Here is a 15920-nt window from a genome sequence, read left to right as displayed (position 1 = left end):
CTTAATACAAAACATTAGATGAAAATAAATCTAACAGAAAAATAAATATAGTATACGTATATATATATATATATATATATATATATATATATATATTTTTAATACATCATTATAAATAATAATAATTCAGGTATTAAAATAATTTATATATATTCATATATTCACATGAAGAGTTTATTTGTAAAAACATAACTCCATTTTTTGTAATTTTCAAAAATCATTTTAATACAGTTTTTGGAAGTACAAAATGACCATGTGTTCAGCATGTTTGTCAATATGAATTGCAATACAGTCACATGCAAGATCTGATAAATTAAGTTGTAGCTCTAGTAAGTTGATCAGTATTTACTTTATACATTCTGTTGTCTGATCTGTCAGTCAGATTTAATGAAGAACCTTTGTTTTTCCCTAAATGTTTTCTTAAACTCATAAGTGAACACATCCTTGTATTATGTTCATGAATTAAATAAAGTTAGAGGGGAGGTCTAATGCTATTTCATGCATTCTGACTTATTTACACTGTTAAAGAGTTGGATTGTCATGCTAAACTTGAGTAACAGCTGAAAGCAATGAGTGCTGATGAGTGCAGGCAAAGGAATATGGGAAATGAAGTCCATAAATGTTAGAGAGACCGTGAACAAGGAGAGAGTGCACTCTGGAGGAGCTCATGGGCACTCCAGCTGGTGATCGTAACAGTGGACACATAATCATGATGTTACCTTCTATTATACTACCTGTGTTAATATCAGTACATTTACTGTAAAAAAACAGATTTTAAAAAGCTCAGATTGGCATATAAAACATTTAGTACACTTAGAAACTATAAATAAAATACTGTATACCATCACCAAAACACCTCCCATAATGCCTGTACTGTAACCTTTACCTCATTGAATACGTCCTTGAAGAATGTTCATGAATTGAATAAAATCATTTTCACATCCTAAACCACAGACTCCTCCATTTTCTCACTGACAGAAACGTCCTGAGAAAATGGCAACTTCGCTGCATACAAAATGAAGTGGAAACAGAACTGCACTTTTAACAACATGCCCTGATTATACACAAATTAGTCAAACATTTTCCTCATCTCACTTCCCATGAAAAAGACTTTCGTCACCACACAAGGACAAACTATCATACCTGCTAGGAGAAACCTATAGTTCAAACTCAAACCTGGCTGTCAGGTATGTGGAAACCAATGATCTGACAATAACATCAACACTGTCCAACGTGAGTAAAATGTTCAGAAACAATAAGTCATTGTGTATTTTTGCTCTCTGCTTACTACTAACTTTTTTAAATTGTCTGTCAGTGTATTTGGCAATGTTACTAATACTTTGCAGTGTAAAGCTTTTTTACCATGCCAGTAAAGCTACTTGAATCGTAACTATTGGAGGAGGAGAAAGGCCTTTACTCTGCCACTGCCTCTTCTGCACAGCAGCGCATGAGCTGTTACTGATGTTTATCTACACAGTATGTTGTTCCATTTTACTCTTTAAACACCATTTTACTATTTAAACATATTACATTAAGTATATGTGCATGAATGACAGTAAAAAAAATTTTTGTAGGTAAATTAGTATCAGTGAATGCCAATACATGCACAGTATGTCGGTGTGTATGAAATATGGTACTCATTCATTGCTTTAAAACGTTTAATGCTTACAGCTTGATACATGTCATGTTTAACTTTTCTTAAGTTTTTTTGTTATTCAGATATTTTGCAGAGTAATTCTATTTGTTAACCAAGGAATGTAACATTTTTTATTAAAATGTTTTCAGTATTACAGTTGTTTTAAAACTAAAAGGCTAAACTATTCCATGTTTGACTCAAACTGAAAGAATAAAGAGTTTAATTTCTATTGTCTATGCTTTAAAGGAGACATATTATGCCCCTTTTTACAATATGTAATATGTCTCTGGTGTCCCCAGAATGTGTCTGTGAAGTTTCAGCTCAAAATACTCCACAGATCATTTATTATATAATTTTGAAAATGCCTATTTTGAGTGGAAGCAGAAACAAGCTGTTTTTCGTGCCTGTCTCTTTAAATGCAAATGAGCCGCTGCTCCCCGCCCCCTTTTCCAGAATAGAGCTGTGCCATTACAGTTCGGACCTGCTAAAAACATCTGTTATGGTTCTGATTATCATGTTTATCGCACTGAAATCATGTGGTTTAAACCATATGAGTTTAAACTTCTGATATACGGTTTTCTGAGAGCACACATCCGAAGCACACGGACAGAAAGCTGCTGTCACAGCATGTGAGTACTAATCGAAGTTCTCATTCACACACAAGTTTACGTTAAAAACACACGAGTTACAAAAACAGTCGGTTATGTCTGTGAAGCTGGGAAATACATCGCATGTTTATTTTAGATCTAAATAGTGTTTTCGTTTTGTGCTCGTCTGTGCAGACAAAGGCAGAACAGTTAGCATGTTTTGCTCAAACTTTCGCCATGGCATTAGAACTAGTACACCGTTGTCGCTTGCGAAATCAAATGAAGGCGCCGTGGGTGGAAATTTACAGATTAAGGGGCGGTAATATTATAATGAGATCCCTTTGCAAAGTCACCAAGGGAGCGAAATCAGACGCGCTGGTTTCCCAGATGCTTGCAGAAAAAGGCTTACCAAAACAAAGTTACTGGGTTAATCTTTTTCATGTTTCCTTGGTTGGTAGATGCACCGGGGACCACTTAAAACCTGGAAAAGTCAGATTTTCATGATATGTCACCTTTAAGGTTTATAAGGATTTTAAGATGTAATTACCGATTTGAATAATTAAGTTACTTATTGAGTAATTAAATTACTTTTCAGACAGAGTAATTAGAAAAGTAATTTAAGTACAATATTGATGATGTAATTAGTAATTAATTACTTTTTGAAAGTAACTTACCCAACACTGGTCTTACTACTTTTAATGATGATGATTGTTGAGAGTCTGCGACTTAGGCTACTTTCAGCTTCTTTTGCGGCAATTTGCGCATCAGCTTGCTGAAGAGATAGGCTACTCATCTGCGGCGATGTGTGTTGCATTAGCGCTGTCATATCTGGCTATGGCATGTCATATAGCTTATAACACGCTCTCACAAGTTTATTATTTTAACATTTTGGGAGGACTAATATGTGGTTTCAACAACAGATGCATTTACACTTGTCCAGTTTTGTCTGAATGCGTCCCAGACCACCTCCTGAAGTGGTTTGCGCGATCGGATAGCTATCTGATCAAAGTAAATGCATGAAGTGACCATGCAGGTGTAAACAGGCCCTTAAGGGTGATTGCGCCGGTGACACGCACACAACATAGTTTTGCTAACTTGACATCAGCCTGTTCATTATCAAAATAATGAATAATACAGTTGAAGAAACATAAAAAGTTACACTGCTCAATTGAAATAGTCAGCAGTACAATCTGTGCCGTTCAGAGTGACCACCGCCTCACTGTACTGTTATGTTTTACGTCGATAATGCGAGTGAAGTACAAAGCCTATAGTTTACATAATAAATAATATTTTAGCATCCACATACGTTGCGAATATGGAAACATTTGGATTTGTGCCGAAGGAGAGAGGTAAGTGCAGTTTTGCTATAAATACATTCGTTTTGGCTTGACGTTTATAGCATAAATACTGTTAACTGTAGAGGATTTGCTGTGAAGAGAAGGGAACTAAAATAGCCTATTGCTGTGTTTATAATGTTTGTAAACATTTTGCTTTATTTATCAGTATTTTAGCCTACATTTGTCACCGCTGGTTGCAGTAGAGAGGAAACAGGATCCGTATGCAGCAGTCTTTACTCAGAAACTAACATAAAACTCCAGAACAGGAACAGGGCGGCACCGGCAGTTCAGGGGGCAAGGGAGGATTGGTCTCCGTGGCCTTGACGCTAGGCTCGGCCACTATGATTGGGGACTTATAGGACTTATATGGAGCCATTACTGGACTCTGGTCAGGGGCTGGAGCCAAGGTGTGTGTGGCCCAGACACACAACACTATAGCCATGATGGATAGTCCAGTGCTCTCTGGGCCGAGCTCTAGGGCTGGAGGGAACTCTGGAGACTTTTCTGGAGCGGACTCAGGGGCTAGAACCGACACTGGAACAGGCTCAGGAATTGCACTCACTGGAACGGTCTCAGGAGCGGGTCAGGTAGAAAATACACAGCGATCGGTCTGGGAAGTGAGTGAGGCATGCCAGTTGTTGAAACCTCCTAGTGTGGGCCTCGAGGGACTGCTCTTCCTGGTCCAAACACAATAGTTGGACTGCCGGTAGATCCATCTTTTGGGTCAGTTCTTCTGTCACCGCTGGTTGCAGCAGAGAGGAAGCAGGATCCGTATGCAGCAGTCTTTATTCAGAAACTAACATAAAACTCCAGAACAGAAACAAAACAACCAGCTTAACACGATGTAGAACTGAAAATGAACTGAAAGAGCCACAGGGCTTAAATAGACAGAAAAAAACAAAGGGAGAACCTAACTAAACACACCTGAACTGAGGAACCTAATCAAATCAGTAACCATAGAAACAAACAGGGCGAGAAAGAAGAGAACTTTGAATCGTATAGGCGTTTCGTCCACACGGATCCGGCGGTTTGGGAGAGTGAAACCGATATTTTTTTAAACCGTCCCAGAGTGGATAAATCTGAAAACGCCGGCCTTGCGCTTTAATGTGGACAGCGAATCCGTATGTTTTCTGAAACGATGACATCATCAGCCCACGTCTCGCCCCTCGTTCTACGTCACGTAAGAGCAACAAACACTGAACGATTGTCTTTTTATTAACTAACATTAACACAAACAGAGATTAATAAATGTATTTATGTAAATGTAAGGTTTATGCGTATAGTCCAGGTATTCTTCTCCAGTTTTAGTGTATCTCTGTGGCAGAATTACAGCGCCACATACTGGTCTGGCATGTATACTACATCATTTTGTGTCGGTTTTGTGGTTTCGTGTGGACGCAATATTTCTTGAGACGAGGGGGAAAAAAAGATCGGATTGGGAAAGCTCTGGCTTCGTGTAGACGTAGCCTAAGGCTATGCTTACGCTAGTGAGTTTTCATTTTAAAATGCATAACTTTTGCTACTGTTATGCCTGTCATTTACAGTACACCGGAGTTTTCGACCCTCGAAAATGGAGACTTTTGAAAACGCTACAGACCCCGTTTTAGTTTGAAAACTCGGGGGTTGCGTTTCTGTGTAAACGCACCAAAACGGAGGGTTACACTTTATTTCGATAGTCCGCTTTAGACATTCTACTAACTATAAGTAACTTTGTAACTACATGTCAACTAATTCTCATTAATTTGCAACTACATGTCTACTAACTCTCAGAGTAGACTGTTAGGGTAGGTTTAGGGTTAGTAGAATAAGTTGACAGAGAAAGTGTTAGAAGATATTAAGCAGACAGTCTACTAATACTCTACTAACTGCTAGTTGACATGTAGTTGCAAAGTTACTTGCTGTTAACAGAATGTCTAAAGTGGACTATCGAAATAAAGTGTTACCTAATTTTTTTGTTTGGAATACTCTAATGACTGCTAGTTGACATGTAGTTGCAAAGTTACTTGCTGTTAACAGAATGTCTAAAGTGGACTATCGAAATAAAGTGTTACCAAACGGAGACTTTTAAAAACGATGGCATGGCTGCCCACATTCGCTCTGCGTATCCTTGACAACCGTGAAAACAATAACATCATACTCATTGTTGTACCCATAGATATCTATACATGGGCCCGTTCTTCATACGTGGATTACTCCGTTAGCTGGATTTCATTGTTGGCGATTTGACATGATCCAGGATTGTTCGGTTCTTCAAAGCTCATCAAGGAGTTGTTGTCATAGCAACAGGTCCGTAAACTTAAACCTGTTCAGGAGCAGGCTTATTTCATGTAAACAGGATTAGATCGCATCTTTTTAAGCAGAATTGATACTTAAAATCTGTCCGTTACCAATGCTACTTTATTACAAGAGTATCCTACTGATCCAGGGACAATAATTTAAAAATAATAATCATTTAAAAATGTATTTAAAGATAATATAATAATGTTGTGTAGTCTTTAATACTATAGACACAGCCAGTTTTACTCACTGAGAGATCTATTCAGAAACTTTAATTAATGCTGTCACGTAACAAATCTGTTCAAATATAAAATTAAATGAATTGCTAATTACATTGAAATAAAAATGTAAAATATAAGAAATATAATAATTTATATAATGGTAAATATTACAATAGCACAACAACAGTGCTCAGCAATAATGATAAGCCTAATACTCACAATAAAAATAATAAGGTCATATAGATCATAACACAGTCTCGGAGGTAAGAAGTGGATTATCCTTCACCTGAAATGTTTGTCTTTTCATCCTGAAATGCGAGGCAAATGTTGGATCACAATAATTAGGAACCACAGTTTCCACAAATCCCTTCACTTGATTGGGATGTTCTCATTTATTCTGGACGGCAAGGGCAGTGACTGTAACATCGAGCGTATTTTGCAGTATTAAACACGTATTTTGCACCGTTTTTGTCGGGGCTGAACGCAGCCCACGTGTCTTTTTTAATTATATGATGTCATTACGTTGCTGTCTTGCCGCCAGCCAATCGCTGCATTGCTGATCGTGGTTTCGAGTATCGATACATAACCCCTTTTAAACCAACCCATGAACGCGCAATTATCTCAGATAACTCAATCCAGCTATACTAATCATCAACAACAGGTGCGTTCGAAGAACCGAATTAGCCAGATCCTGATTAGCGCGATGATATCATGATATCATTTGATATCGGATGTAATAAGCGACGAACGAAGAACGGGCCCCAGGACTGCACAGCACAAACATGGGACTTATCATAAAAACAAATCACAAAAACAGTCGTGGATCATCAGGTAATGTAAATAAAGCATATGAAAACTTTTAGCTTAAGTTGTGTAAATGCATATGGACTATATGTAAATGCCTGTTATGTGAAAAAGCTTATTCAGGGCAGTACTAAAATTAAAAAAAAAAAAAGTTTTTTTTTTTAAAATCTTTTCTTTTATCTGTTTTTTTTTTCTTCTTCTTTTAGGCTATGTTGCATATTCTGCGAGGTGTATGAACACTGTAAAAATAAAAACTGTAAAATTTATGGTAAAAAACTGGCAGCTGTGGTTGCCAGAATTTTACCTTTAAAAATACGGTATTTTAGGTTTCACTGATTTAATTTAAATTTACATTTAAAAACCGTATTTTATTAACTGATACAACGTTAATATACCAACCTATTGAAGTTCTGAAATCTGTTTAGTACCTTTGTAATACACTGCTAACCACCAAAATCAGGTAGAGAAAGTCACATGATGAGCCAAAGCTCATCACAAACAGTTCTTCCACAAGATGAGAAAGAATATGCTAATAAATATATAAGGTGTACAAAGTCATTCGTTCTATCATGGTAACTGAAATAATGCAATAAACATGAATTTAACAACATTAGATGTAACATAAAACCCTAATGAACATAAAAGGTAAGAAAAAACGAAGAAAAAATTGTTATTTTCAATGAAAAATAGAAATGGTTATTTAAATTTAAAAATATCAAATGTGAAATGTAACACAGGGAATTCTGAGAAGGTCAATTTACAGTTTTTCTCTTTTCAGGTTTATTACATGAAATGTCCATTACAGTTTTTCACTGTATATAGTGAGGGAACTTAACCGTTAACCAATTAATAGGTTTTTATGTTAATTGAACACCGAGGGGTGTTCCCCCTCGGGCCCCGCGGCGAACGGACCGAGGGGGACCAGCCAAGACACCCCACCCCCCAGGAACGCGATCGCAAACGGACAGAGGGGGGCCCCGCTCCCTACCTCGCACCGGGCCATGCGTCAGCTATGGACGGCCGTGGATGCACCATACGCAGATTTAAATTTAATGCTGCAATAGACACCTTTTAATTTCATTTTCACTTTTTTCGCGACACATGCTCTGCATATTTTTATTTGTGCATCATCAAGAGGGTGCATCATATTTCTTTTTACGCGTTTTTACAGCATTTTGCATATGGCGTTAATATTTCATATGAAATTCTGTCAGTGAGGGGGAACTTTATGGACGCGTGCCATGAGGCGCGCAAGAAAAATACAACCGCATCTATGGTCATTTTAATATGTAGGCTAACTTTTTTTCTTTTAAATATTGTGTCCTATCAAAAATTAAGTATCCTGGGCATGATCGAAGGGCACAAGAAGAATCTGGAGGGGTACAAGGAGAATCTGGGGGGGCATTGCCCACGCGACTTCTTTTTTTCCTCTTAAAATGCAATTTTTTTACAGCAGCGTATTTTTTTTAACCATGCAGCAAACATCTTTAAATATCTTGAAAAAATACTTCAATTTCTTTAAAGGGGTCCTATTATGCTTTTTCACTTTTTCAACTTTAGTTAGTCTGTAATGTTGCTGTTTTGTTGCTGTTTGAGCATAAAAAAGATATGCAAAGTTACAAAGCTCAAAGTCCACTTCAAAAGGAGATATTTTATTTAACAGAAATCACTTTTCAAAAACTACAACGAACGACTCGTTTGGACTACAACGTATATTTTCCGGGATTTGTGATATCACAAATATCGACGAATGGGACGAGACCTGGTTGAGCTGCACTAGAGAAGGCAACGAGTGTTATCACTATGTCGGAGACACGCTAGCTTTCCCAAGGCAGACGAACTTAGAGTGGTTACAATCATCCGGGTTTAAATCGCACTCAAATTTGATTGATTTTGACGCAATATTTACACTGAAGCTCGCAGGCGGTTATGGTAAGGGACATGACATTTCCCGACCAGGCGCCGAGTGCTGCCAATCACAGTCTAGTACACCCCAAAAACAAAATCAAGACTTTGTAAAAGAGCATAATAGGACCCCTTTAAAGTGTTAGTCTACAGTTTTTCCTTTCGTTTAATACATTTGGCCAAAATCTTATAAGAGTTGATGCTGTATATTGACTATGACTAGATGCAAGATAGACTCTCGTGTTTTGTTTTTTTTTGTAAGAAAACGCTGTACCATTTTTATTATAACTTTTATTATTACTATTATTATTATTATTGGTTAAAAAAAAAAAAGTAAAAAATAAATGACGTTATTAACCAGTATTTTTTCTGCTCAAACCACTTTCGGAACGGTAATAATACAGAAGGAACGCATGAACAGAAACATTAAAATACTGGTCCTGCTCGGAGTGAAATGATTCAATTTTTTGTAAGCCCTGTCGCCCACCCCTTTATTCAAATACAAAACAGTAGTACTGTAATGTAGGTTACCAAAAAGGGAATTACAGTTGGCGAATTTTGCATAAAAAGGTTTGCAAGGTTGTAAGGTTTACTTGGCATTTAGTTTTTCAATGAAAGAAGTTATACCAGCTTTGTATTGTTCCAATGTCGGTAACGTATGTAAATGTTACTTTATCCTAACACTTGGTAAATGATGATAAGGTAAATCTGGAGTTTACAATCAACATGCGTTAAGAAGAAGATGCACACACCTCATTCCCATTTGAAAAGCATTTATTGTAAGGAAACTCCCAACACGGTGTACAAGCAAGGTCCATAGAAATGTTTATCATATGAGAATCAAAGCTTTATGCAAAAGTCTCAGCCAATGATTTCATCTGCACACAAAGACTGAATTCAGATTGGCATATTACTTTTTGTGCCTTATCTTTACAAGAGGAAAGATGGCAAATACCATATTAGATGCATTAACAATGAAGAAATAGATTTAGTTTCAGCGCATTTAAAATAGAAGAGATGCTGATAGAGAACTGAAGAGGCCAAATCCACAAGATCAGCTGTCATTCTCTGCAAACACAAAAAATTTACAGTAATAAACTGTTATCAGTCCAGACTGATGAGTGAGTTCTTGAGTAAAAACCAAAACAAAACTGATCAACACATTAGAAAACTAGCACATGTATGCAGTATCATTGCTCTGTACAGTCACACTTACACTTAGACACGCAGGAGTATGAGATGTACAGGTACTTGATTGTGCCGACACATGGATCCGAGAAGAAACTGTTGGAGGCCAATATGGAGCAGTTGTTTTTCCCTTCACAACTACACAGTGATAAAATATGAATTAAAGAAAAAACACTTAATTAAAAAGTGATTTTATTACTCTGCCGGGAGAAAACACTTAGACTACACAAATCTTAGCTGCTCCTATCTGGTTTGTGTTGTTGTTTTTTCTGCAGGGCAAAGACTGAATTACATGTGAAAATGTGTACATAAACTGACCCACTAGTGACTACTGTCTGTGAATTTAAGGCGTAGCAGTCAGTTTTGGCAAGCTGAGAAGCAGGTTGTCCAGTAGAGCACGTGCTGCTGTCAGTTCGGCCGTAGTTAGCGCTGTGAATGCGTATGACAGTCCCATTATCTGAAAACATCAATTCAACATTTTACAGTCTCTAAATATACTATTCAGTCACTAACTCTGTACAAACTCAAGTAACGCTCAAGTAAAACTCTGTAACACCTAGGTAAGAACAGAATACACACCACAGTTCAGGGCACTCGTCTCATGTTCACAGACTATACTTGAATCTACAGTAAACAGAGAGATGTTGTAAAGCAATTTAAAAAATTCAAATTTAAAATAACTGTAAAACAGGCTTAGTGAGTAATGGTGTGTGCAGTGTGTACCGTGATCATGACTTTTAAAAGCATATTAAAATGGAGTCTGGTAGCCTTTATTTATGTGTTTTGCCTTGTGAAAAAAGTGGGCTTAGTAATTAATATGTACTTGTAGTGTACATCAAATCTTAAAAGTGTATTTTGGATTCTAGAGAGCATTTGACTGGACAGAAAGTTTGATGAGAAGCTGAAGTGCAGAGTGATGTCATCAAAATAGTTGCTTCATATTGGCGGAAGTTAAAGACTAAGTTTTGAATGCTTATATCTTCTAAATGCAAATTTTGTCATTGTTTTGGAGCACACTAGCTTACAGAAAACCTTAAGGCTAACATATTCATACTAATAAATAAATACATAAATAAATAAATTCAATTATGATTTCATCTGGAATTTAAGTTCAGCTAATTGAATCTAATGTAAATCTAAACTATAATATATTTTCATTTAATTGTAATTATCATGCAAATACATGTCCAAAAACATTATATTAAGTTCACAGTATATTCTTTTAAAGTATATTATATCCATAATAAGTACTCTTTTTAAAAGTATGCTGAAGTGTACTTTTTTCGCAAGGGTTGCTGGAATGCAGGGGAGAAATAACGTTCAACTTTGAATAATGTGCCGTACTAAATAAGGCTCTTGTTTCAAAAGTCTCTTAAATCAAAATATTCTAAAACACACTATAAAGAACTGAGCAAATCTGATAATAAATACTCACGAACTCCAGGTGGGAGGCAAAAATAAGAGATTGCGAGGTACTTGTATATGCCAACGCAGGGATCAGTAAAGACTGTATGTGTCGCAAACACCTCACAACTTTCCAGGCCATTGCAGCTTTACATGTCAAAAAAGGAAGGCTTACATTAGTCTTTGCATCTTTATCCCAGCTAACAAAAATATGTTGTAAAAACATTTTCCTGACGTTACCATTAAGAAAGCATTATTTCTGACTGTTCTCTGAAAGTTTTAAAATGTTTTTAAAACATTTTTCCTTGGTTATGTGAATGTTAAGTAAAACGTTAAGAGAACATTCTAATGGAAATGTTACTTTTGAATGTTCTAGAAAGTAATCAGTAGAAATGTTTAAAAAAGTTAGACTAATATCCAGCTAAAATGTTTCAGAAAAAAAATACTCCATGGACATTTTATAAATAAAATTTTTGTGCTGATGTTTTGAGAATGCTATTAAAAAGACATCTTTAAACAAACATTATAATAACATTACTGGAAGAGCGTTCATTAATCTTGCCAGAACGTTCCCTGTGAGCTTAGACTGAAAGAAGATCATGAACTTAATTTTTTTTTTTATCTACCTACCTTTTGGACACAGGAGCCAGTGCATTGGGTGAATAGCAGTTGGTGTTTTGGAGCTCACTGGATGGACGTCCTTCAGAGCAGGTGGTTTTATCTGTACGTCCATAGTTTGCAGCATTTATCTGAATCTTACCATTTTCTACATGAAGATAAAAAATAGTAGTCCTTTCAGTAATCCACGTGACTCCATTTCTTGAAACAATGAGATGTGGAAAAATCACTCACCACATTTCAAATAGCTGTATCCACCGTGACAAGTCACACTTGTTTCTGGAAGATGGACAGAAAACATTTACACAGAGAAGGAAATTATAAAGAACTGGAATTGGAGGAAGAGATAGAAAAAGTCCAAACCTGCTGGGATGCAAATGTAGTTGGTAGTGTAGTACTTGTAGGTGCCAAAACATGGATCTTTTGGTGCCAGTCCTTGAGTGTTTAACTCACACTCTCTCAGTCCATTACACCTGTTTAAGGATAAAGACATAAATAATATAATGCAATATATACTAATAAGTAAGCTAACCACAGAGTAAGCAACAGAGTCATAATTCTACCCATAATTTTTCTGTCTGTAGTCACAAGCAAAAAGACAATGAAAAATATCTTACCGTTTGAAGACCGCAGGGACATCTATTGAACACTGAGTATTAGATGTCTCAGATGGTGGTCGTCCAATGCTGCAAATTTGGCTGCTTGTGCGGCCATAGGTTGCTGATTGTACACTGATCACCCCAGTATCTGAACAGAAGAAAAACATCAATAAATAATGAATTACTGTTAAAACAACAACATTAACAATAGAATACATAATAAATAACTTTAGATTATTGTGACACATCTTACCACAACTGAGACGCTGGACAAACCCATCACATGTAACTACAGTCTCTGAAAAATTAAAGTGTCATTTGTAACAAGGTGAGATTGATAAACTATAGGGGAGAGAACAATAAACTCCAGATACTACAAAATACTTAGTAGTGATGATAATAATAATAAGAAGAAACAACATTCTTCTGGCAACCACTGCATCCAGTCTTTTACATTTTTGCAATGCATGTGGTTTTGCATGCTAGATCTGACAGATTTTGATGTAAGCTAATCAATATTTATGCATACAGTCTGTTGTCTGATCTTCTGGACTTAACAATTAGGTAATCTTTGTTTAACTGTTGATTGTTGATGTGGTTCATGGATAAATGAAATACCTGCAGATATCAGCAATCTGGAGTTCAGAACTGTAAAACAACAACAGAAGATAAATGATTAAAATCCCTGTGCAATGCTAATCTTAAAGTCATTCACACCATCATCAACCCTAAACTTAACCCAGAACAGAGCTGTTCAAATGTCTAAAAGTGCAACTATACATTAGTGTTCACCGTGCATCTGATTTTTCTATTTAAGCAGATGAAAGAAACTTACAGGTGAGCAGGAGGACACTGAGAGAGAACATGGTTCTGCTGTCGCTGTCAAAAGTGTACATGTAGCTTTTGACTAGCTGATCCATATTTATATGGTCTGTTTTCTGATTACTCAATCAGATACGAATTTCCCTGCAATTGTTCCCTTAAACATATTTTGAAAGTAAAGACATATGTGTAAAAATGAGTAAATGTGTAATATGTAATCTTGTGCAAACACTTCAAACTTCCTGAAAAATGTATTTGGAGTTGATGCAATTTTTTTTTCTTTTTCACAGTATCTTTGATTTTAGAATCTCAATGCTATATACTAATCTCTAATCTCAATTATACTAATGCTAATAATACTAATCTCAATACTCAATAGTATTTAGCAGAAGGTTGTATAGTAAATTTTAAAATTTAAAAAATAATAATATTCCAAGTATTTAAAGTATAGTCTAGTTTCGAGTATTTCAAAGAGGCTACATGTACAAATGTTAAAAATAGAAAATTGCTTTATTAATATTACAGTTTAACTACTTAATTGTTTAAACAATACATATACAGTTAATGCTAATCTGTTTTAAAATAATGTATGCATTTAAAGTTAATGCACACTACACTAAAATTCTGCCTTAATGTATTGGGTGTGCATTTATTAGGCATTAATTTATAATAATTTATAGAACATAATTCCATTAAAGGCCATTACCAGGATTCCCTATGAGAACTGCCACATTTGTCTATATTGAATTTAGCATATATAACCAAAACTGATAAAACATAATCATCATGTTCTATTGTACCAATTTTGTTAAAGGAGTCATATGATGCTAAAAAGAACATTATTTTGTGTATTTGGTGTAATGAAATGTGTTTATGCAGTTTAAGGTTCAAAAAACACATTATTTTCCACATACTGTACATTATTATTTCTCCTCTATGCCCCGCCTTTCTGAAACGCGTCGATTTTTACAAAGCTCATCGGTCTGAAAAGCAAGGTGTGCTGTGATTGGCCAGCTATCCAGTACGTTGTGATTGGCTGAATACCTCAAGCGTGTGACGGAAATGTTACGACCCTCACCATACTGTGATGCCCTGTCAGGCCGGAGCGATGATTCAAAAACATGAAAACCCATTATAAACGAGGCATTCGTTGCATCCAGTGGGGACATATTAACCACTGATTTCTAGTCGTGTCCATTTTTGGAAGGCCAAACAAAGTAGTTTCGCTTTCACAACGAAACAGCGTCACACACGGCGGCCTACAGTGAGCAGAGGCCAGGGGCTAGAGTGAGCAGAGGTGGGTGGGCTTGAGAATGGCGCAGCCGGTGGATTCGACGAAGGAGCGTCCGGAAGGCTTGCGGCAACCACATGTGACGACCCCGGGCTGGACTCCGCTTCGTCCACGGTGAAAGCCGATCCGGCGATCGACAGCGCGATTGCCTCCGCAAGCAGCACGGATCAGCTCCAGGCATGACGAAGCAGATATCGTCCTCTTTTGGAAGACCAAACAAAGTAGTTTCGCTTTCACAAAGAAACACAGCGCCTTCAGGAAATGGCGGCGGTAACAACAATACTACAGCGAGAATAAAAGTTACGCCTTCTTTCTTTGCGTGAACATTTGGGCGGCGTTATGCAAATCTTCCCAGATAGTGACGTAGGTATGTGGGGGCGTGTTAGAACGAGCCGTTTTAGGTAGGTGTGGCTGACTCTTAACTTTTATAAAGAATATCTCTTTGGATTTGAGACTTTAGTCTTTGCAACTTTACAGATCTTCTTTATGCACCAAGAGCTTGTAACACTCCAAAGAGAAAGGAAAATTTGAAATCGCATCATATGACCCCTTTAATATCAGTACACATACTGTAACATATTTTAAAATGTTCACACTGATATGTATATTTAGTACAGTTAGGAAATGTAAATAAAATATACAGTCACCAAAATGCCTCCCATAATGCCTGAAACATCATTGCCACATCACTGTACACTCTGGCAACCACTGCATCCAGTTTTTACTTATTTACAGTGTAGGTGTTTTGCATGTTTAGCCAATATGATGTGTAAGCCTTACAGTCACTTGAGTGTCTGTAAAATCATCTGAGAGATTTTAAAGTTGATCAATATTTATACAGTCTTACTGTATATTATTGTGAAACAGGCTTTATAAAGCACCCTTTGTTTCCCCAATATGATTCATTAAGCTAACCTGATATTGGGTCAATTAAATTTAATTCATGGGTCATTAAATTAAGATCTGCTCATGTTACACCATATTTCATTTTAGGCGTTTTTACGGTGTTGCGCATTTTAACAAATCACACACGATTCTGTTGAGCTTAGGAATGCAATGGCCAATCAGAGGAGTTCAGATGAGTCATCGTTGAAACAGATCAGTTTTGTTGAGTGCGTGCGCTATTCACTGACTGAATTCCGGACTCTTGCGAATTCTCTCATAATAAACAACAAAGCGCAGATGTACGTACAATGCAAGTAAGAGATTCATTTCACAGTGTATACAGCTT

The 15920-nt window shown here is 36.5% G+C and overlaps 1 protein-coding gene across 1 annotated transcript; it reads right to left on the bottom strand.

Annotated features, from left to right (window-relative positions):
* Positions 1–9573: 9573 nt before the first annotated feature.
* Positions 9574–13451, bottom strand: LOC107702877 (L-rhamnose-binding lectin CSL2-like). The gene is made up of 12 exons (XM_016505315.1): positions 13412–13451; positions 13195–13224; positions 12830–12874; positions 12595–12724; positions 12341–12450; positions 12212–12256; positions 11990–12125; positions 11391–11506; positions 10535–10579; positions 10274–10412; positions 9984–10093; positions 9574–9835 (listed from the first exon to the last, which is right to left on the bottom strand). Coding segments are annotated over exons 1-12 (939 nt in total). The 5' UTR covers positions 13443–13451; the 3' UTR covers positions 9574–9833.
* Positions 13452–15920: the final 2469 nt, after the last annotated feature.

The sequence above is a fragment of the Sinocyclocheilus anshuiensis genome, unplaced genomic scaffold (assembly GCF_001515605.1).
Source record: "Sinocyclocheilus anshuiensis isolate Anshui unplaced genomic scaffold, SAMN03320099.WGS_v1.1 scaffold366, whole genome shotgun sequence".
Taxonomy (NCBI): domain Eukaryota; kingdom Metazoa; phylum Chordata; class Actinopteri; order Cypriniformes; family Cyprinidae; genus Sinocyclocheilus; species Sinocyclocheilus anshuiensis.
The sequence above is the reverse complement of the archived record's forward strand: the minus strand, read 5'-3'. Positions and strand labels throughout refer to the sequence as shown.